Source organism: Notamacropus eugenii, chromosome 5 (assembly GCF_028372415.1).
Source record: "Notamacropus eugenii isolate mMacEug1 chromosome 5, mMacEug1.pri_v2, whole genome shotgun sequence".
Lineage (NCBI taxonomy): Eukaryota > Metazoa > Chordata > Mammalia > Diprotodontia > Macropodidae > Notamacropus > Notamacropus eugenii.
Window position 1 is genome coordinate 29152380 of NC_092876.1, and position 17245 is coordinate 29169624.

General features: G+C 46.1%; 1 protein-coding gene and 1 long non-coding RNA gene across 13 annotated transcripts in view; one reads left to right on the forward strand and one right to left on the reverse strand.

The window, feature by feature from the left end:
- ZC3H4 (zinc finger CCCH-type containing 4) overlaps positions 1 to 8622 on the reverse strand; it is a 56034-nt gene extending 47412 nt beyond the window's left edge. For 5 of the 12 annotated variants that reach the window (XR_011966877.1, XR_011966879.1, XR_011966878.1 and 2 more), the window contains exon 1: positions 8452 to 8622. Coding sequence is in view for 8 of the 12 variants with exons in the window: in XM_072608102.1 (XP_072464203.1) it covers positions 8452 to 8597 (146 nt within the window). In the remaining 4 variants the exon portion in view is untranslated. Of the gene's footprint in view, positions 1 to 5760; positions 5870 to 6451; positions 6767 to 8215; positions 8354 to 8451 lie in introns of those variants that run through there. The other 7 variants (XM_072608106.1, XM_072608103.1, XM_072608105.1 and 4 more) reach the window with 3 other exon arrangements.
- On the forward strand, positions 6070 to 6937 carry LOC140503809 (uncharacterized). Its single transcript, XR_011966883.1, has 2 exons — positions 6070 to 6190; positions 6765 to 6937. It is a non-coding gene; the product is annotated as an uncharacterized lncRNA (long non-coding RNA).
- Positions 8623 to 17245: the final 8623 nt, after the last annotated feature.

A 17245-nucleotide genomic window follows, 5' to 3' on the forward strand; every position in this document is an offset into this window, starting at 1 on the left:
CATTTTTCTAGGAGGAATAATGTGGTCAAATCCTTTGCAGTGGTAATGATGAAATCAAGGACATTCCATCATCCTGTTTAAAGAGCTCTGGTAACAAAATCAATAAGGTGTCATCCCCCTCCCATTCCTGAGAGGGGATGGGGGAATGATTGGTAAAATGGTTAAGAGACAAGCAGTCCTGGCATCCTGAAAAAGCAGTCATGGAATAAACGATTTCTGAAGAAGAGATGACATTGCTTGCAAGAATGAAATCAAGAAACATGCAAAATAATAACAAATCCTGTGAAACCGAGGAGAAGGGCACAGATGAGTAGAGAGCTCTCTGGGAAAAGTCTGACCGTTCATGGCAATGGTGGGGGTTACCTGGAGAGCATGAGAGCCACTGACAGAAGGCAGCTAGCTAGCTAGGCTGTGGGAAGGCCAAGGCTATGGGGATGGGCAGCCCAAACCCTAAACTGGCCACGTGCTCAGGGAGGTTCTCTCAGTGTTCAATAACTCAGGATATTCAGAATGTATCTCAACGATTGAAAAAGACCCCAAGTGGAACAAGCCCTGGAAAGTTAAAGACAGGCTAGTTTTCACAAACGTTTAGCAACTAACCAATAGACCTAACTAGGTTCCTCTGGAATCCTAAAATCTGACATTGCAGGAAAAAGTTTACTAGAAATTAGTGGGACTAGACAAAGCTTTTCTTTTAGAAAATAACTGGAGGGCTCTGCCAGATTCCTAACAAAGGTCTTGGCGGCATTCGCAGGGTCTAAGTGGTAAAGTCACGTCACCACCATGGTAAACCTGGTTCACGTATTTTCAGGACCAGAAAAGTCTCGAAATAACCCTTTGGTCTTTCACATGTTTTGCTGTGTCCTTGCTACCTAGGTTCATTAGTCAAGAGAAAAAGAGCAACAGCCTAGCCTCCCTTTGACAATTCTCAAGTGTGGTCATAGCCCAGCGTCTATGACATCACCTTATGATTTCCATGGCAATGTGCTAACACTAGAGACTTCTGAAAGTTATAGGGAGGGGATCTGTCATACCAAGCAGAAACTGTGTTAGGAAAAACAGGAAACCCCAACTAGCATCACTCATGCCTCACTTGCCTGGTTTTCAATTCAGTAAACAATCCTGGAGCCCCTTGGATATGGTAAACAATGGACTGAACCCCATGAAGTCCACCAAAGCATCTGAATAAGAGTAAGGAGGCCCAGTCAGCAACTGGGCCACTAGCCATCAGTTTTCTCACATGTAAAACAAGGATAGTTACTAGCCACCCTTCCCATCCCAAAGGCATAACAACAATAAAAAGACTACTGTACAGACCAAGTAGGCTAATAAAACTAATACAAGGCATTCAGCTATAATCATAAACGCCCCATTGCCGGTCACCCACTCCAGCTGTGCAGAGCAGGCAGGTGCTTAATAACCCTGTCACAGGATGGCACACAGGGCTGAGAACTGCTACAGAAACAGTTTGTAAAAAGTCCGAGATTTGGAATTTGGCCTTCTAATAAAAAAAAAGGGCCAGCACTCTGTTTTGAAAGCTCTAGCTTCACAGAATGGAGCAACTGAGGGCAGAGAAAGAAAGGTTAAATCCAAAGGTCCTAGCATAATAATTCCAGGTATATTTTACTCTAAGATGATTGGCTTTGTTTTACAGATGAAAGACAAGAGGAAAGAAAGAGAATGTCAAGGTGACTTGTCCAGAGGTAGGCCAGAGGAAGAGAGAAACCAGGCCTCAAATCTCAGTTCAAGGTAAAGATTCACCTGTCTGTCCATCATGCCCTAAACAGCTTACAGGGATTGTACAGGGATGGCTCTAAAGATAGAATCCCTTTTAGGCTCTGGGTACAGCTTAAAATAAGATTTACCAGGAAAACTTGGGAGGCAACAAACAACAACTGACTTAGTGGCAAAGGATGTCTTCCCTCTACCAAGGCTAAATGTTTAAAAAGGTTATTTGGGTGACAGTAAAATATAGCTTTGGGCAAACTTTTCCAAGGCAATATTTAACTTCCCAAAAATACCTTCACTAACCATGCCTGATTTTCACCAAGCTAGTTTCCTATCAGAACCTCTGAAATACACATCCACAAAAAATTCTGAATTCCCTAATCTTTCTGATAATCCAAGCCACAGGACGGATCTAATCTAGGACAATAAAGGAGATATCACCTCCAGGAGGACCCATTTCCAAATATTTAGAGGAAAGGCACCAATAATTCAGTTTTCAAACCAGAGAAGTCCTTCACCTCACAGTACCTGGCACACTGTAGGCACCTACTAAATGTTGGCTGCTATACTGCTTTACTCTTCCAGGAAACTCCCTTTCACTGATTCACAAAACTTTTGATCTGAATGGAAACTTGGCAATCCTCTTCTCCAAGTGTTAGCCAAGTGACCTGCCCCAAATCACAGAACATGGCAAAACTGCAACTAGAACCGAGTCCAGCATTCTTCCTATGGTGACACCTGCTAACACGAGATTTCTAAATTCCCTAAAGATTTCCCTTCTCCACATACTCTTTGTCAATGTCCCACAAATGTCACACTAACTGGCCACTGGAACTCGTTAGTACTCTGCTGGTGTCCTTCAGAGGCTGCATGGCTTCATTCATTCAGCAAATATTTACCTCCTATGTTCGAGGCTGCCAAGTAACAGGGCTTACAATGAGCTGGAACAGCCCACAAAACAAACCCCTGGCTCGCGCTGTCCTGTAACTGCAGGCAGGGAGCCACTAGCATGGGAGATATAATTCAGTTTAGAAGAAAATGGACTGGAACGCTACCAATAGCTTGACTGACTTTAGGAACAGGCCAGTCACTTGCTCCTGAATAAATGCCAAGGGCTCTGTGACCATATGCAAGTCCTATAGCTACTAATGAGTGACCTAAATTCCCTTTGGCTAAGGAATATAAAAGCCAGAGATCAAGTACAAACTCCAGGGATCTCTCTCTAGCCACCAAGAGCTCTACTCCTCATCTCCATAAAAGCCTGGAAGACAATCCGCACCATTACCCAGAGGAAGCTAAAGATGTCTTGGGTTCAACTGCAATCTATACAAGGAGACACTTTTTCCATGATTCCAACTACCAGGCCCCTGGCACAACTTTTGGCCTGGGCTGCGGAGTGACCTGGCTCACACAGCATCATAATATGGTGGCGATTCTAATCCCACATTGAACAGTCAGTGCTGAACTAGGTTCAGACTAAGGCTCCGATATACATTTAAACCCGTCTGATACGTTTCAAAGGCCCACATATCTAAAAGGAGTGAGCATCAATTTCCTCATCAAACCATCACTGAACCTCCTGTTAAGTGCTACACTGAAAGCTTAGGCATGGTTTGTAAAGAGGGAGGCAAAAAGAGGGTAGCGAGGTAGGAAGCTCTGGCCTGATGGGCTCTCTTCTTTTAAAGGTCCAGAACTAGGGGTATGAGGATGCCTGCAGCTCCTCTCAAAAAGGGGGGACAAGCCCGGACACACACACAAACAATGAAACCTCAGAGCAAAAAAATATCTTTCAAGCCACTCACTGTAATATATAAAGAAATTGAGACTGAGAGGGTAAATCACAAGCTAATGAGCCCCAAGTCACAGAGCCAGGTTAGCAGAACAAACAGTACCAGAGTCGAACACTCCAACTTCCACATGGTCTGCAACTGTGACCAATGACCAACTTTTGCCTCAATTTCCTCATTCCAGAGATGTTACTGAGGATTTAGTAAAAATCTCAGTCACTGACACAGTTTAAGAGAGTAGTATAGGGTCAAAAAATAAGACAGACCAAAGATGCCTCAAGTCTTCTAGAATATATGAAACCCCAACACCCAATTCATGCGAATCACAATTTAAAACAACTGGAGTCATTAAAGAACTAAAACACAAGCTAGCTTCTCTGCAAATATCTCTGCCAGGACTAGTCCCAATAAATGCAGTAGCCTATAAGAATGCAAGAGTCCCAGATCAGTGTTAGGCCTCAGAACACGTAGTCCAATTCCCCTCTACAAATGCTCCATGATAAGGAATGGCCCTCATTCTGTCTCCCAAAAGAAAACAGGACGTGTCTAATGCCTCTTTCACAAGAAAAAGTTTAGAAGATCATTCTATTGATCATATTTCATTGTTATGTGAAAATGGTTTTCACCTACCAACTCTGAACTATAAACATAGCGGCCTACATCACTTCAATCCACATCAATTTAGCCATCATTCCAAAAAGAGAGAGCTATGGCAAAGTGATATTCAAAGGGCTAGCAAAGACCAACCACAAGCCATATTACAAGTCATCCCAACACTTGGGAAGTCAAGCATCATGTCCAACTAGATGCCAGCCATCTATCTGGATGAAAATGTACTCATTCACACTAAATTTAACAAATCCTGAAAGGACTCCGGAGAGCATCCAGTCCAATGGCCTCATTTTCCAGGGTAACATGATCAACAGAACTATAACAGAAAACTATAAAGTCTTATACATTCTTATATTACTGGAATTTTATCCCTTGTAACTTCAAATTAACAGACCATTAAAATCTTTTGGTTAGAAACAGATACAGATCATAGTATGGTTTTTTTGGGACTTGGCATGTACTCTGCTATGGAAAACATCATCTAAACCTCTTTACTGTATGATGCTTCAATGGTTCCAACCACCATATAACACAGAAGTATTACTTATTACAAAGAAGGGCACCCCCAAAGTAACTATTTTTCCTATGTCACAGGAGGGGGGGAGGAAGCAAGAACCAGGACACTTTGCCTGAAAATAAACAAACATGGCACAAGAAAGAACTTCCCACACCAACAAATCTAGAAACCTTCTCTCATACTTATAATCAAATGTTTATTCTAACCTTGCAAACCAGGAAACAGCCAAACTCTAATTCTCAGGAGCAAAAGGAGCATACTCACTGTCCTTCGAGAGGAACATTTCTAGCTAGAGGGAAAAAAAAGCAGAAGAGGAAGGGACTATCTCCAAACAGCTGCTTCTATGGAATCCTGGGGGGGGTTTGAAGAATATAAAATATAAAACTACTCAGTTCCATCCCACTGTTTGTGAGATCAAGGTCAGGATATGCATTTTAAAAACACTCTATTTGAGAAAGCAACTGATTTTTAAGAGGATCCTGGCTCCTGCATCTCTTAACATTTTTTCTGTTGGGAGGTTTTTGTTAATGTGTACTACTAAGTCCTGATACTTTTTCCTTAGACTGGGAAAAAAAAAAAACCTTTGTAACACTTGGACACATTCCTTTTAACTGGTTGCATGCAAAAATTACTTTAGAAGGCAAGCTATGAAACAAAATTCTTCTACCATTTTAAATGTGTCATTTACTAGATGTGCTGACAAGGATTCCCTAAATAGCCCCTTTTTCTTTTTTGCAACATCCAGGAATTTTTATTTTGAACTATACTGAGTACATCAGTTATTTTTTTTAAAAAGTGATACTGTAGCAAAGATAATTTAAGAAAAGTACGACCCAATGTTTAAGATTAAACTTTTTGTTTGCTTTGCTGGATTAAATTTCATTTTCCTTTTAAACTAAAAGGATACATATTGTTACTGGTCTGTATTAGGAGTGGAGGGGGTGGGGGAGGAAAGTCCAAAATGTACCCTGTATTCAGAGAAGACTTAAATAAAAGTGAAACAGTTTCAACTATTTCTTTAAAAACTGTTTCTCTTTAGAATATGCATTATACAATATGGTCTATCTAAAAAAAACCAAAAACTTTAAAAGAAAATGAGCATCCTTTTCCACTGACCCAAGCACCAAGCCTTTGCTGAAAGGTCTCTCATTTCAAACAGTAATGGAAAGCTGCTGGTAGCTATTCTTGGCCAGTGGCCTCTTTGGGAGTGGGGGTGGATTTCACACTGGAAAGGAAACAACATTAACTTAAAACAAGTTCAATTCCCTTTAGTTGGGTCCTAGGAGGAATGATTTTCTGAAACATGTGCTCCCTGTGGGTGCTTCAGACATCTTGGCTTTGGCTTCTATGGCTATGTCATAATGCCGAGCTGTGTGGTCACACTAGGCTCTCCCTCTCAGCCACTGAGATCAAGGACACATGATCCCTGACTGCAGGGCAGACCAAAGAGGTTATGAAGCCACAAAGGTGGGGAGCAGAAGGAAGACAGGAGGGCAGTGGCCAACTCAACTCGAATCTGGACAGTGGTTCCTATTCCCCCCCAAAAGTGAGTTCTTTGTAATAGACTTGTGGATGGGGCAGGGACTACATGTGAGGAATGGTAAAGGGCCCTTATTTGTACGGTACCAACACAGGGCAAAAGGGGGGAATGGAGGTTCAACATGTGTTTTGTATTTTTCAAAGAAACTTATGCTTGTAAAACACATCAGTTGTACGGTACTGCAAGTCATTTTGTTGGTGCTTTTTTCTTTGTACATGAAGGACAGAGAGGTATATACTGGAAGGAAGGGCAGAGGGGTGTACTGACCACCATGATTGAGTGTGTAACACATTCACATGAACTTTTCACTGTAAGGCACGTGCTTAACAAAGGAACAGTAGAAGCAGCCAGAAGCTTGGGACTGTACAATTCACAGAGTTTGTGCTTCAACAGTATGTTACAAATGACTTGGTCAGCTTAAACTTCCATCAAGTATCCACTGAAACACTGTAAGACACAGGAGAAGATGTGAGAGAAAACGTGGACCACTTCCCCCCCAGTAAGGGGGTGGAGGGAGCAGCAGAGCAGGCTGGTGATTTAATAAGAGCAGATCACATTTTTCTCTCTCCTATATACATAGGCATGGACTGCCACACTGATACAGTATCCACTTTCTTCATAAAAGGATGAAGGCTGGAGACCAAGCAATGGATCTGAGGGGCAAAAAGGTCAAATCACGACCACATGTAGGTTGCTGTCAGTTACTACTTGAGAATGATACAGTAGCCTTTTTAAAAAAAAAAAAAAAGAAAACTGTGCACTTTCAAGGATAAATTAAAATGATTAACTTGTAAGGATGTGCAACTCTAAAGAGCCAATAGGGTCAGAAGTCCTGGTTTCAACAAACTAACTCTTTAAAAAGTATCTCTTTGGTCTTGGGCTAAGGAAGGAAGCAAAGAGAGAACTAATTTAATTACTTAATAAAAGAGACTACTTACCATCCCAAACCCTTGCAAGTCATACACTTCTGACATAAGAGAATTCCTGAGAGGCTTGCTAATGAGTGTAAGCAGCTTGTGGTAAAGCGCCTATCCCCAGGAGGGGTGGGGGCAGCCCGAAGAGAAACCTGGGCTTAGCAAACATTCATTTGCTACTGTTTATTTTCTCCATCTGTAGTCTGGCTGCAGTCAGGAAACGGGTTTAAAAAAAATGCTCACCAAATAGTTGTGCTTGTGGCTTTGAACGTGGGTGTTTTTTTCCTTTGAAAAGACAAGTCAGGCTCTCTAAAGAGAGCCAAATTCAGGGTGCTGGGAGGGGAAGGGGGTCAGGTACCTGGAGCTCAGCAACTTCACGGAGAGTCCCAGATGTGGAGAATCCTTCCGAGGGGAAGGGCGGTGGGGTGGGGTCAGAGGGAGCACAAGACACTCCGGACACATTTCCTGTTTCTGGCCTCACCCAACCCTACATTCGTTAAGTAAACGGCACCCACCCGGGAGAACCTGCCTTCTCCTCCCATCCCATATCACTCTCGGAAGTCAGGATTCCTCAAGTTACTACCTAAAAAATAAATAAAGATTTAAGAAAAAAACATTTTCTAAGGTGAAGGATCCTAAATTTCCCGACTACTCCTCTGAAAGCAAGAGTTTCCCCACTTTATTCCCCAAGAAAGTGTGTGTGGGGCAGTTCAGTCCCAAACTCTTTCTTTAAAGGAGGGGAGCGGGTTCCCGACCATCCTCTCTGAAATGGGAGTTTCCCAAATCCTGTCCCTCGCAATAGAAGGAGGGGAAAGGGGAGAGCAAGAGAAATGGGGAAAGGACAAGAGAAAGGGGAGAGGGAAGAGAACAGGAGGGAGAACTAGACAAAAGAGGGAAGGAGGGCAACAGAGGAGGGGAGCATGGGGAAGAGGGAAGGCAGGAAGATCCCTGTCTAGGCAGCGTGGTCCACACACGAGGCCCACGTGGTCCCGGGCCGCCCCGGCCCCCCCGCCCCTCCCCCACCGTCGGCCGCTCCCAGCCCCGGGCCCCCAGAGCCCCTCTCCCCGCGAGGGGGGGAAGGGGACGGGGGGCTGGGGGTCCAGGGGCGGCTGCTCACCTTGCCTGCAGCATGGCGCCCGGAGTGAGACCGAGGCAGGAGAGGAGGGGGAGGGGAGGGGAGGGCAGGGGGAGGGGAGAGCGGGCCGGCAGCAGCTGCGGGCGGGCGGGCTGGAGGGAGCCCGACCCCGCCCTTCCTTCCTTCCTCCCCCCATCCCGCGGCCTCCCCTCCCCCCATCATGGCCGCCCCCTCCCCCTCCCCCCGCCGCCGCCGCCGCCGCTGCCGGGTTACCCGACCTGTCGTCAGGGAGCAGGCTGAGGCCGGGGCGCTGGAGCTCACGCTGGGCGGTGGGGGACGGCGGCGGCGGCGAGGACGAGGAGGGCGGCGGTGGCGGGTCCGAGGCGGCGGCGGCAGGGGGCGAGCCCGGAGAGCCACCCTCCATGGCGGCGCGGAGCGGCCCGCGCCCCCGCCCCGCCCCGGGCCGCGGGGCCGCGGAGGCAGGCGCCCCCTCACAGGCCGCCCGGCCCCGGAGCCCGGGCCCTCATCGGGGCAGGCGGGCGGCGGGCGGGCGGCGGCGGGCGGGGAGCGGCGGCGGGGGCTGGGGCCGGGCGGGGGCTGGGGCCGGGCGGGGACGGGACGGGGGGCGGCGGGAGCGCCGAGCGGGCGCGGGCCCGGGATGAGGCCGAGGACGATAAGGAGGCGGCGGCGACGGGAGGCGCTCGGCCCCCTCCGGGACTCCCTGCGGGACGCCCTCCCGCCCTCCTGCCCTCCCTCAGCGCCGGCTGCCCGCGCCCGCCGCGCTCGGGACTGCACACAAAATGGCGGCGGCTGCGAGCGGACGCTGAGGCGGGGGGAGGAGGAGGAGGAGGAGGAGGAGCGGCGGGCCGGGCCGGGGGGCGCGGCGGCCCAGGCCTCCGAGAGGGAAGGAGGGCCGGGCGGGGCGGGACGGGGCGGGGCGGCTAACGCGTCACGTCCCGGCCGGCGGCGGAGAGGCCGAAGGCCCGAGGGGCGGGGCCGGGGGCGGGCAGAGGGCGGGGGAAAGAGCCCAGACTCTCCGCGGGGGCGGGGGAAAGAGCCGAAAGTTGAGAGGGGCGTGGTCGGGGGCGGGGACGAGGAGGTGCGGAAGGAGCCGAAACTCGCTGATGGGGCGGGGCCCGGAACAGGGCGGAGAGGCGCAGGGCGGGCATGGGCGTGGCCTAGAGGGCGGGGGCGGGGCGTGAGACCGCGAAAGAGACAAAAGTTACCGGGAAAGCGGGACCTGCGGAAGCGAAGCGGGGCTGGGACGGCGAGGGGGCGGGGCCTCCCTAAAGGGGGAGTGCGAGAACGTGGAGCGGCCCCTGGAAGAGCCGGGGGTCTGGGGATCTCGGTCCCTGCTCCAAAAACTAGCGCCTGTCCTTGCGTGGATGAGTCTGAGACGGCTTTTGAACCCCAACCCCGCCCTTCATGGAGCTGCTGCCACTATCCCGGCGCAGGGCGGGGAGACAGGAAGACCTGAGTTCCAATCCCACCTGTGTAACCCTGGACTAAGCTCCGTGCCTCCCTCCTCCGCAAAAAGGTGACGATAATCGCACCTGCCCCCAGCATCTTCTCTATTACCATCCTCATGCGCTATGAATAATAACTCACGATCCGTGCTCTGCTTGAACACACACTTCCTAACAACTGTGGGGCCCCCACTTTTGGTGATGAAGTGGAAACCCTGTTCCAGGGTTAAGCCTTGAGACAGCAAAGACAAAAATGGCAGTGGGGACCCGAAGTAGCTTTTGTCTTGAGCAGCACACCCCCCCACTACCACTGGCACGTTGGGTCTGCAGAGCTAGGCTGGTTACCTCCCCCCCAATAAGGATGTAGGGGCAGAACCCAACCCTGAGGAGTTGGGGTATACTTTCTGGTGCTGTCTGCTAGAACCCCCATGTTATGGTGCATTCTCCCCAATATTGTTCAGTCTTTTTTTTTTCAGTCCTGCCAAACTCTTTATGCCCCAACTGGGGATTTTATTGCCAAAGATACTGGAATGGTTTGACATTTCCTTCTCCAGCTCATTTTACAGATGAGGCAACTGAGGCAAACAGGGTTACATGACTAGGGTCACACCACTAGGAGTAAGTGTCTGAGGCCAGAGTTGAACTCAGGAAGAGTCTTCCTGACTCCAGGTCTGTCACTCTATAGCTATGCCATTTAACCACCTTCTCCCCCAATATATCAATTGCAAATTATAGGCATCTCCCTAATATCATTAATTGACCCTGTGATTTGCACCTCAATACTAACTAAGAGGGGGGACCTGCAGCCTGGAGGCTACATGCAGCCTTCTAGGTTCTCATGTGAGGCCTTTTGACTGAATCCAAACCTGAGAACCTAGAAGGCTGCATGTGGCCTCCAGGTTGAAGGTCCCCCACCCCTGGCCTAGACTCCTGTGGGAGACTTCTGGCCCCCCAGCCTTTTGAATATCACAAAATTGTTCTTTCTTCCTTCATCTAAGAAGAAGAGGTCTCTTCCAAGACAGAAATAGGAGCAGGATCAATATAGTCATCCATCATGTGTCATTGAAGCCATATTGTAATCAGATTGAGGAAAGGGCCCCTTATCTAGGACTTAGAGCATTCTCCTTCTTTACTGGCACACAGCCAGGAAACAGGTCAAGTTGCACAAACACACATTCCCTCCCCCAGTCTTTTGTATGTGGACACAAATGCTTGTTGACTTATCCACTCCTCTCCTGCTCAGCAGCTCCCCAATTAAAAAAAAACCTTTAATCATCACACATAGAATACCAGTTCATCCTCTGAGTCAGCCCCATTACACATGCCTGAAAGCAAGCTTACCCAGCCTAGAATGTGGAAACAATCAAAATAACTCTCACAAGCTCAAAGCCTCCTAGTAGCCACTCTCCCCATTCATATGTTAATAAATATCAAGTCATTTCAAGATACTCAGGCTGAAAGGATAAGCCATCTGCCCAAGATCCCAAGCATTTGACCTTGTAGTCAGGAGACATGGGTTCAATTTCCAGATTTCACTGATTATTTGTGTGACTGAGCAGGTCAATTTACTTCTAAGTAAAGTAAAGCCTTAGTTTCTTAATCTATAAAAATTAAGACCACCATCAACAAGCATAATTTCTTTACCCATGATTGCCAAATTGATATTTTTATAACAGATCTGACTGCCAATACCCCCTTCTCAGAAATCTTCAACAGCTCCCAATGACTTCTTGGACAGAACAGAGCTTCCTCAACCTGGCATTCAAAGGCCTTTACACTGTCTTCCTTCTACCATCCCAATCGTTTATGTTACTGCCCTACCCACTTTCCTCCAGTTCAACTAGCTCGATAGATAGGTTTCCCATTCTAGATCCCCACCTAGTTGTTGAATCTCTAGAGTTCTTTAAAGCACCGAACCACTTCCTGAATTAGACCTTTTCTGATTTCCCGTTACTAACAGTTTCTCTATCTTGAAATGACTTTGTATTACTTTGTATACAAATGAGTTCAAAAAGCCTTTATTGTCTCATATTCCAGGCACTGCTAAGCTTGGATAAACAAAAATGAAAATGCATCTACCCCCAAGGAGCTTAAACTCTTTTTTTTTTTTTTGGTGGTTGGTGGAGAATGTACATAGAAAAACAAATACAATATGTCAATATGTATTCAAAATAATGGGGGAGGCAGGCAGGCCCACCTTTAATGCAATGGGCAATTTGTTACCAATAAATAGGCTGGGGAGTCCAGAGAATTAAGTAAAAGGGTTGGGTGCCATTGGTAAAGGGCCCAGGAGAAATGGAGCTGATGGGGAGATGTAGTGACGGTCCCTGGGCAACCAAAGCCTTGAGAGTCCGGTAATTCTGAGCAAAGCACTATTTTGTCAAACATTCCACAAGTAACCTTGGCTATAATAATTCCTTTGCCACTCCCCAAAGAGTCCCTGAGGGCTGTTGAGAAATCCCTGATCCTGCCTCATGGTCAAAGTGGAGTTGGCTCATCCTCCCAAAAATCTGGGACACAGCCACAAGCAGATACTGAGCCCTAAGAAAAGTGGGCTCAAGCTTAGGGGCAAAAGGAACTCCCAGCTTCTCCTCACACTCAGCAGTTTCCCTAAGTCATGGAGGTAGTTTCTCTGTTAGGGATCTGTCAACAGGGGACTCTTTAACAGCTCCCAGTGGAACCACTTCCATTTGGACCCTGGCTCCCAATCTCTTCACTTCTATCAGTTCTTCTGGGGGCTGTTACAAGCTCCCTAAGATTTGAAAATAGAGAGTCCAATATCCTCTGGACCCTTCAAAGCTCACAGGGTCCTCTGACCAAAGTGGGCTCCCAGGCCTCTCCTTCCTCCCTCCACCTCACACAAAGTTTTTCATTTCAGGGATCTTACTGGAATGCCGTGCTTGTTCCAATTTGTAGAATTACCTCAGTTCTAGCTAGCTTGATAACTTGTAGATGGGCCCTGGGGCATGGCCAGGCTTGGGCAGTGTCACTCATTTGAAGGACTTTCATACTTAATCTGAAGTCTGTAGCTGATTGAAACATCTTGGAAGCCAGTTAAAGTTAGCCAGTCAACAAGAATTTCTTAAGTATATTTTCTATGATTTTCTTATAAGCTCAACATATCAACAGGTTGATATGTTGGGGAATAACCCAAGCATGATGGCATTTTCATGTTTGCCTAGACCCAACCTTCTGATCATCATCAGTGAGAAATTGTAGTACTTCACAATAATTCACAAGAGGCAACCTTTACAACACTCACTTCCATGAGGTCTTTTTTCAAGATAAAGTTGTATATCTTCGGCTGTATTAGAAACTGTGGGCAGAAGGCTGGTCCACACTCAGGCACTCCACCCCTATGGCTCAATCCCCCACATGCAGCACCTTCTGGGATGGCCATGGCCGCCTTCCTGTGGCCTGTTGCTATCAACTTTACCAGTCTACTACCATGGGAACCAGGGCCAAGGAGCAGCTTTAAGGCCGTGGATACCACCACTATTGATTACAGTATTTATTTATTTGTTAAGATTTAACATGTATAAAAGTTGGTCATCATTCTTCTGAGGTTTTTATCATTTTTAAGGGTCATTGATGAAGTTTGTTACTGCCCATGATTCCATTTCCCCGCTGTGGTTTTATTGTGTGATTTTGCATACTATGATGTGCATACGCTGATGATTGTGTTATAACAAAACAGACTGGACCTACTATGAGCTGTTAAGGGGTCCTCTGAACTTGAACTGGACCCAGAACATACAGGAGATCCTGAATGCGTCAAGGACAAAGCAGTGTGCATTCCTTCCCAGCTGTCATAATTTGCTGTTTGTATCTCAAATTGGATTTTCTTTGTGTCCTTGGGAGTCAAGACAAGCACTAGACAGTCTATACCAGGCTCTCATAGCTAAGGAGACCATCCTAGAGCTTTTGTCCTGGCCTTACTCCTCCTGTTGGGCTGGGGTTTTATCCTTTTCCCACCTTTACTGCACCTTTCCCTTCCCATGTCATAGCCCTTTGGAAGATTTGTGTTTTCTCCTCCCCGCTTTTGTTGTTTGTCATAAACATACAAACTTCTGTATGGCTTGTAAACTCTTTGGACTCCACATATGAATTAATTTCTCTTGTAATAAACCCAGTTTTCAAATGAGTTTCCTAAAGTTATGATTGCCTGTGGACAGCGCCAAGCACTGTACTTAGATAGAAGATAAGATCTAAACAAAAGAAGTCCCTACTCTCAAGAGCTCATAATGTAATAGGGAACACGGACATGTAAACAACTGTGCGTAAGCAAGCAACTTGTACACAGATTATATTGATGATAACAACAGAGAGAAGGCAATAATATTAAGGAATCTAGAAAAGCTACTCTTGTAGAGGGTCAAATTTCAGTGGAGCCTTAAAGGAAGTGAGAGAGGCCAGGAAACAGATGAGGAGGGAGAGCATTCCAGTTATGAGAGACAGTCAATGAGTCAGGAGATGGAGTTTCTAATTCTAGGAATAGCAAGGAGACCAATGTTAGTGAACTTGGAATACAAAAGAGGATTTATATTTAACCCTGAAATAGTGGAGATCCAATGGAGTTTGTTAAATAGAGCAGAGATATGGTCAGACATGAGCTTTAGGAAGATCACTTTGCAGTTAAATGGAGGTTGTAATGGAGTAGGGAGAGGCTTGAGATTGGGAGACCAGCCAACAGGCTATTGCAGTTATCTAAGCGTGAGGGCCTGTACCAGGGTAATGGCAATGTCAAACGAGAGAAGGGGACATATGGGAAAGATGTTATCAAAGTAAAATGGCCTGAACTTGGCAACTAATTGACTTTGTGAGATAGGAGAGGGTGGAGAGTGTATCTAGGTTTCAAGGCCAGATGCCTGAGAGGATGGTGGTTCCCCTAATAGTAACAGAGAAGTTAAGAGGAAAGGAGGCTTTAGAAACAAGTACAAAACTGCAGAGATAATAAGTTTAGTCATACACATGTTGAGTTTAAGAAGTGTACATAGGACTTCAAGCTCCAATCTCGAATAGGCAGCTGGAGACATGAAACTGGAAATCAGGAGCGAGTTTATGGCTGAACACAGAATCATCAGCAGAGAAATAAATGACAATTGAATCCATGGAAGCTGAAGAGATCACCAAGTGAAACTGTATGATGGGAGAAGATAAAAGGGCCCACATCAGAGCTTTCAGCGACTGCCAGTGTTAGGGAAGGACCCAATAGGGAGAGGATCCAAAAGTGAAACCTAGAATGAAGAGATTATCTAGGAAAAGGACATAATCAAGAAAGCTGAAGTGTTCGAAAATATAAATGTAAAAGAAGCTTACAGAGAAGTGAAGGATGGGGACTGAAAAAACAGCCTTAGTTTTGACAATTAAAATATCATTGGTAACTAAAGAGAATCATTTTAGTGGAGTGTTGAAGTCAGAGAGAAAAAAGCTAAGAGTGGAAGGGGAAAGGAAATAAAGATAGCGATTATCACCAATTCCTCTTTCTGGGAGGCATTTGGGGTTAAGTGACTTGCTTAGGGTCACACAGCTAGTAAGTGCATGAGGCCAGATTTGGACTCAGATCCTCTTGACTCCAGGGCTGGGGCTCTATCCACCTAACTGCCCCATAAGCATTTTTCTTAAGGAGTTTAGCTTCAAAAGGGAGAAAAGTTAGAAGAATAGGTATCAGGAACGGTATTTTTCATGAGGTTTTATTTTGAGTATAGAGGAGACGTTTGTACACTATATATTCAACATTAGGGAGGAGTGGATGATAGAGGAAACAATGCTGAAGAAGAGAATGGGACCACTTATGCATACAGAAGAGTTAGTTTTGGCAAGGAAAGGGGCCATCTTCATTTGATAGCTGCAGAAGGCATCTCATCTGAAGTGAAAAGGGGGGAAAGGAGGGGATTCTTAGTGAATGGCCTCAATTTATTCAACAAAATAGGAAGGCCAGGTTCTATCATGGTAGGCCTGAGGAGAAATGAAAATGTTTGGAAAAGGCACTCTGGTGAACCAGATAGAGATTTGACTTGTGTTCATCCTTTGTTGCTGAAGAAGACCATGCCATCAGAGAAATGAGGACAACACTTGTACTTGACTTCATTTTGAGTGCAGGTCACCAGTCTCACTTCTCCCCTGGAATCATCTGAGTCCAGTGACCAGATATTCATCAAGATGACTGGAGATAACCCAGGATGCAATAGGAGACCTTGGCCTAAAGGAGCCAAGGTCTATTCAAGGACTCAGGGTGAGGTAACACCCACTCAGTGAATAGGCCTCTTTAAGAAGTAGCCAGGAGATGGCCCAGTTACTGAAGAGATCTGACTAGGGAGATAGAAAAGGATGACTTTGCAGCAGCCAGTGTCTAATCAAGATTATGAAACACATTTGTTGTGGATCCAGTTAGCATGCTTTTCTCTCATGTGATTCTCTCCAGCTTCTTTCAGCAACATGTGAGTAGAAGCGAAGGCAACAGATAGCGGGAGTCAACCGAGGCTGAGGTTTGGTAGGGCAAGATGATAATGGGGCAAGAGATTAGAAAGAAGAGGACAGAGCAGAGTTGAACTGGTTCACTAATGGGTCAAGATAAGGAAGAAAGGACAGTGTAGCAACTTGAAGTTACAAGGCTAAAATAAAATGGAGTAATTTTGACCTGGGTTTTCTCTTTTATTCCAGTTTAAAATTTATCTTTAGAGACAACTGAGGTTGTGTGACTTGTTCAGGTTCACACAGCAAACAAGTGTCTGATGCTGGATTTGAGCTCAGATCCTCCTGATCCCAAGGCTGGTGCTGTATCCACTATACCACCTAGCTGGCCCTTAATTTTTTTCTTTTTAATTTATTCTTTGTCCTCAGTAAATGTTCTAGAATGTATCTGAAAAAAAAAAAAGAAAATCCTAGACTATTCTTTTAGTCACTAGAAGAGGGTCTTAAGACAAAGTCAGAAGAAACTCTAGAGAGTGATCCCAGGGGTCTTCCTTGGTGCTCTTTCTCCTTCCCTTAGGAGTAGCTAAACCAAAAATTGGAGGATCTTTTATTTTATCCTGGAGACAAGAGAGTCACTAGAATTTATGGAATAGGGGAGTGATATGGTCAGACCTACACTTTAGGAAGATGAAATATGCCACCTATGTCCTGACCAAGAACCGACAGACTCAATTGAAGACTGAGACATAAATTTTTTGGACACAATCAGTGCATCCCTTCATGGCTCCGGGTGTACCGCTGAAGAATGAATTGAGTGGTATTTTTTCTAGTGCTACAGCCCATGAGCCCCCACTGGTGTGTATTAGATTGTGAGTTCCTTGAAGGTAGGGACTGGGTGTTTGCTTTTTCACCTCTTTTTGTATCCCAGCCTTAGAAGAGTGTCTGACACATAGTATAGGCCCTACTAAATGTTAACTGGTTAATACATATATAATAGGATCATCAGCTCAGAATCAATTAAGATATTTACTTGGTGGCTGGAAGTCTTTTGCTGTTGTAGCATTTATGAGTTACTCAGACAATTTCTCACTGGCACAGGGTAATTTCTCTGCCATGATCCTTGTGGAGCTGAGTCATGCCCTTGAGTCCCAGTACAGACACCGCAGCCAGCTGGTTCAAGGATGCCTCTAAG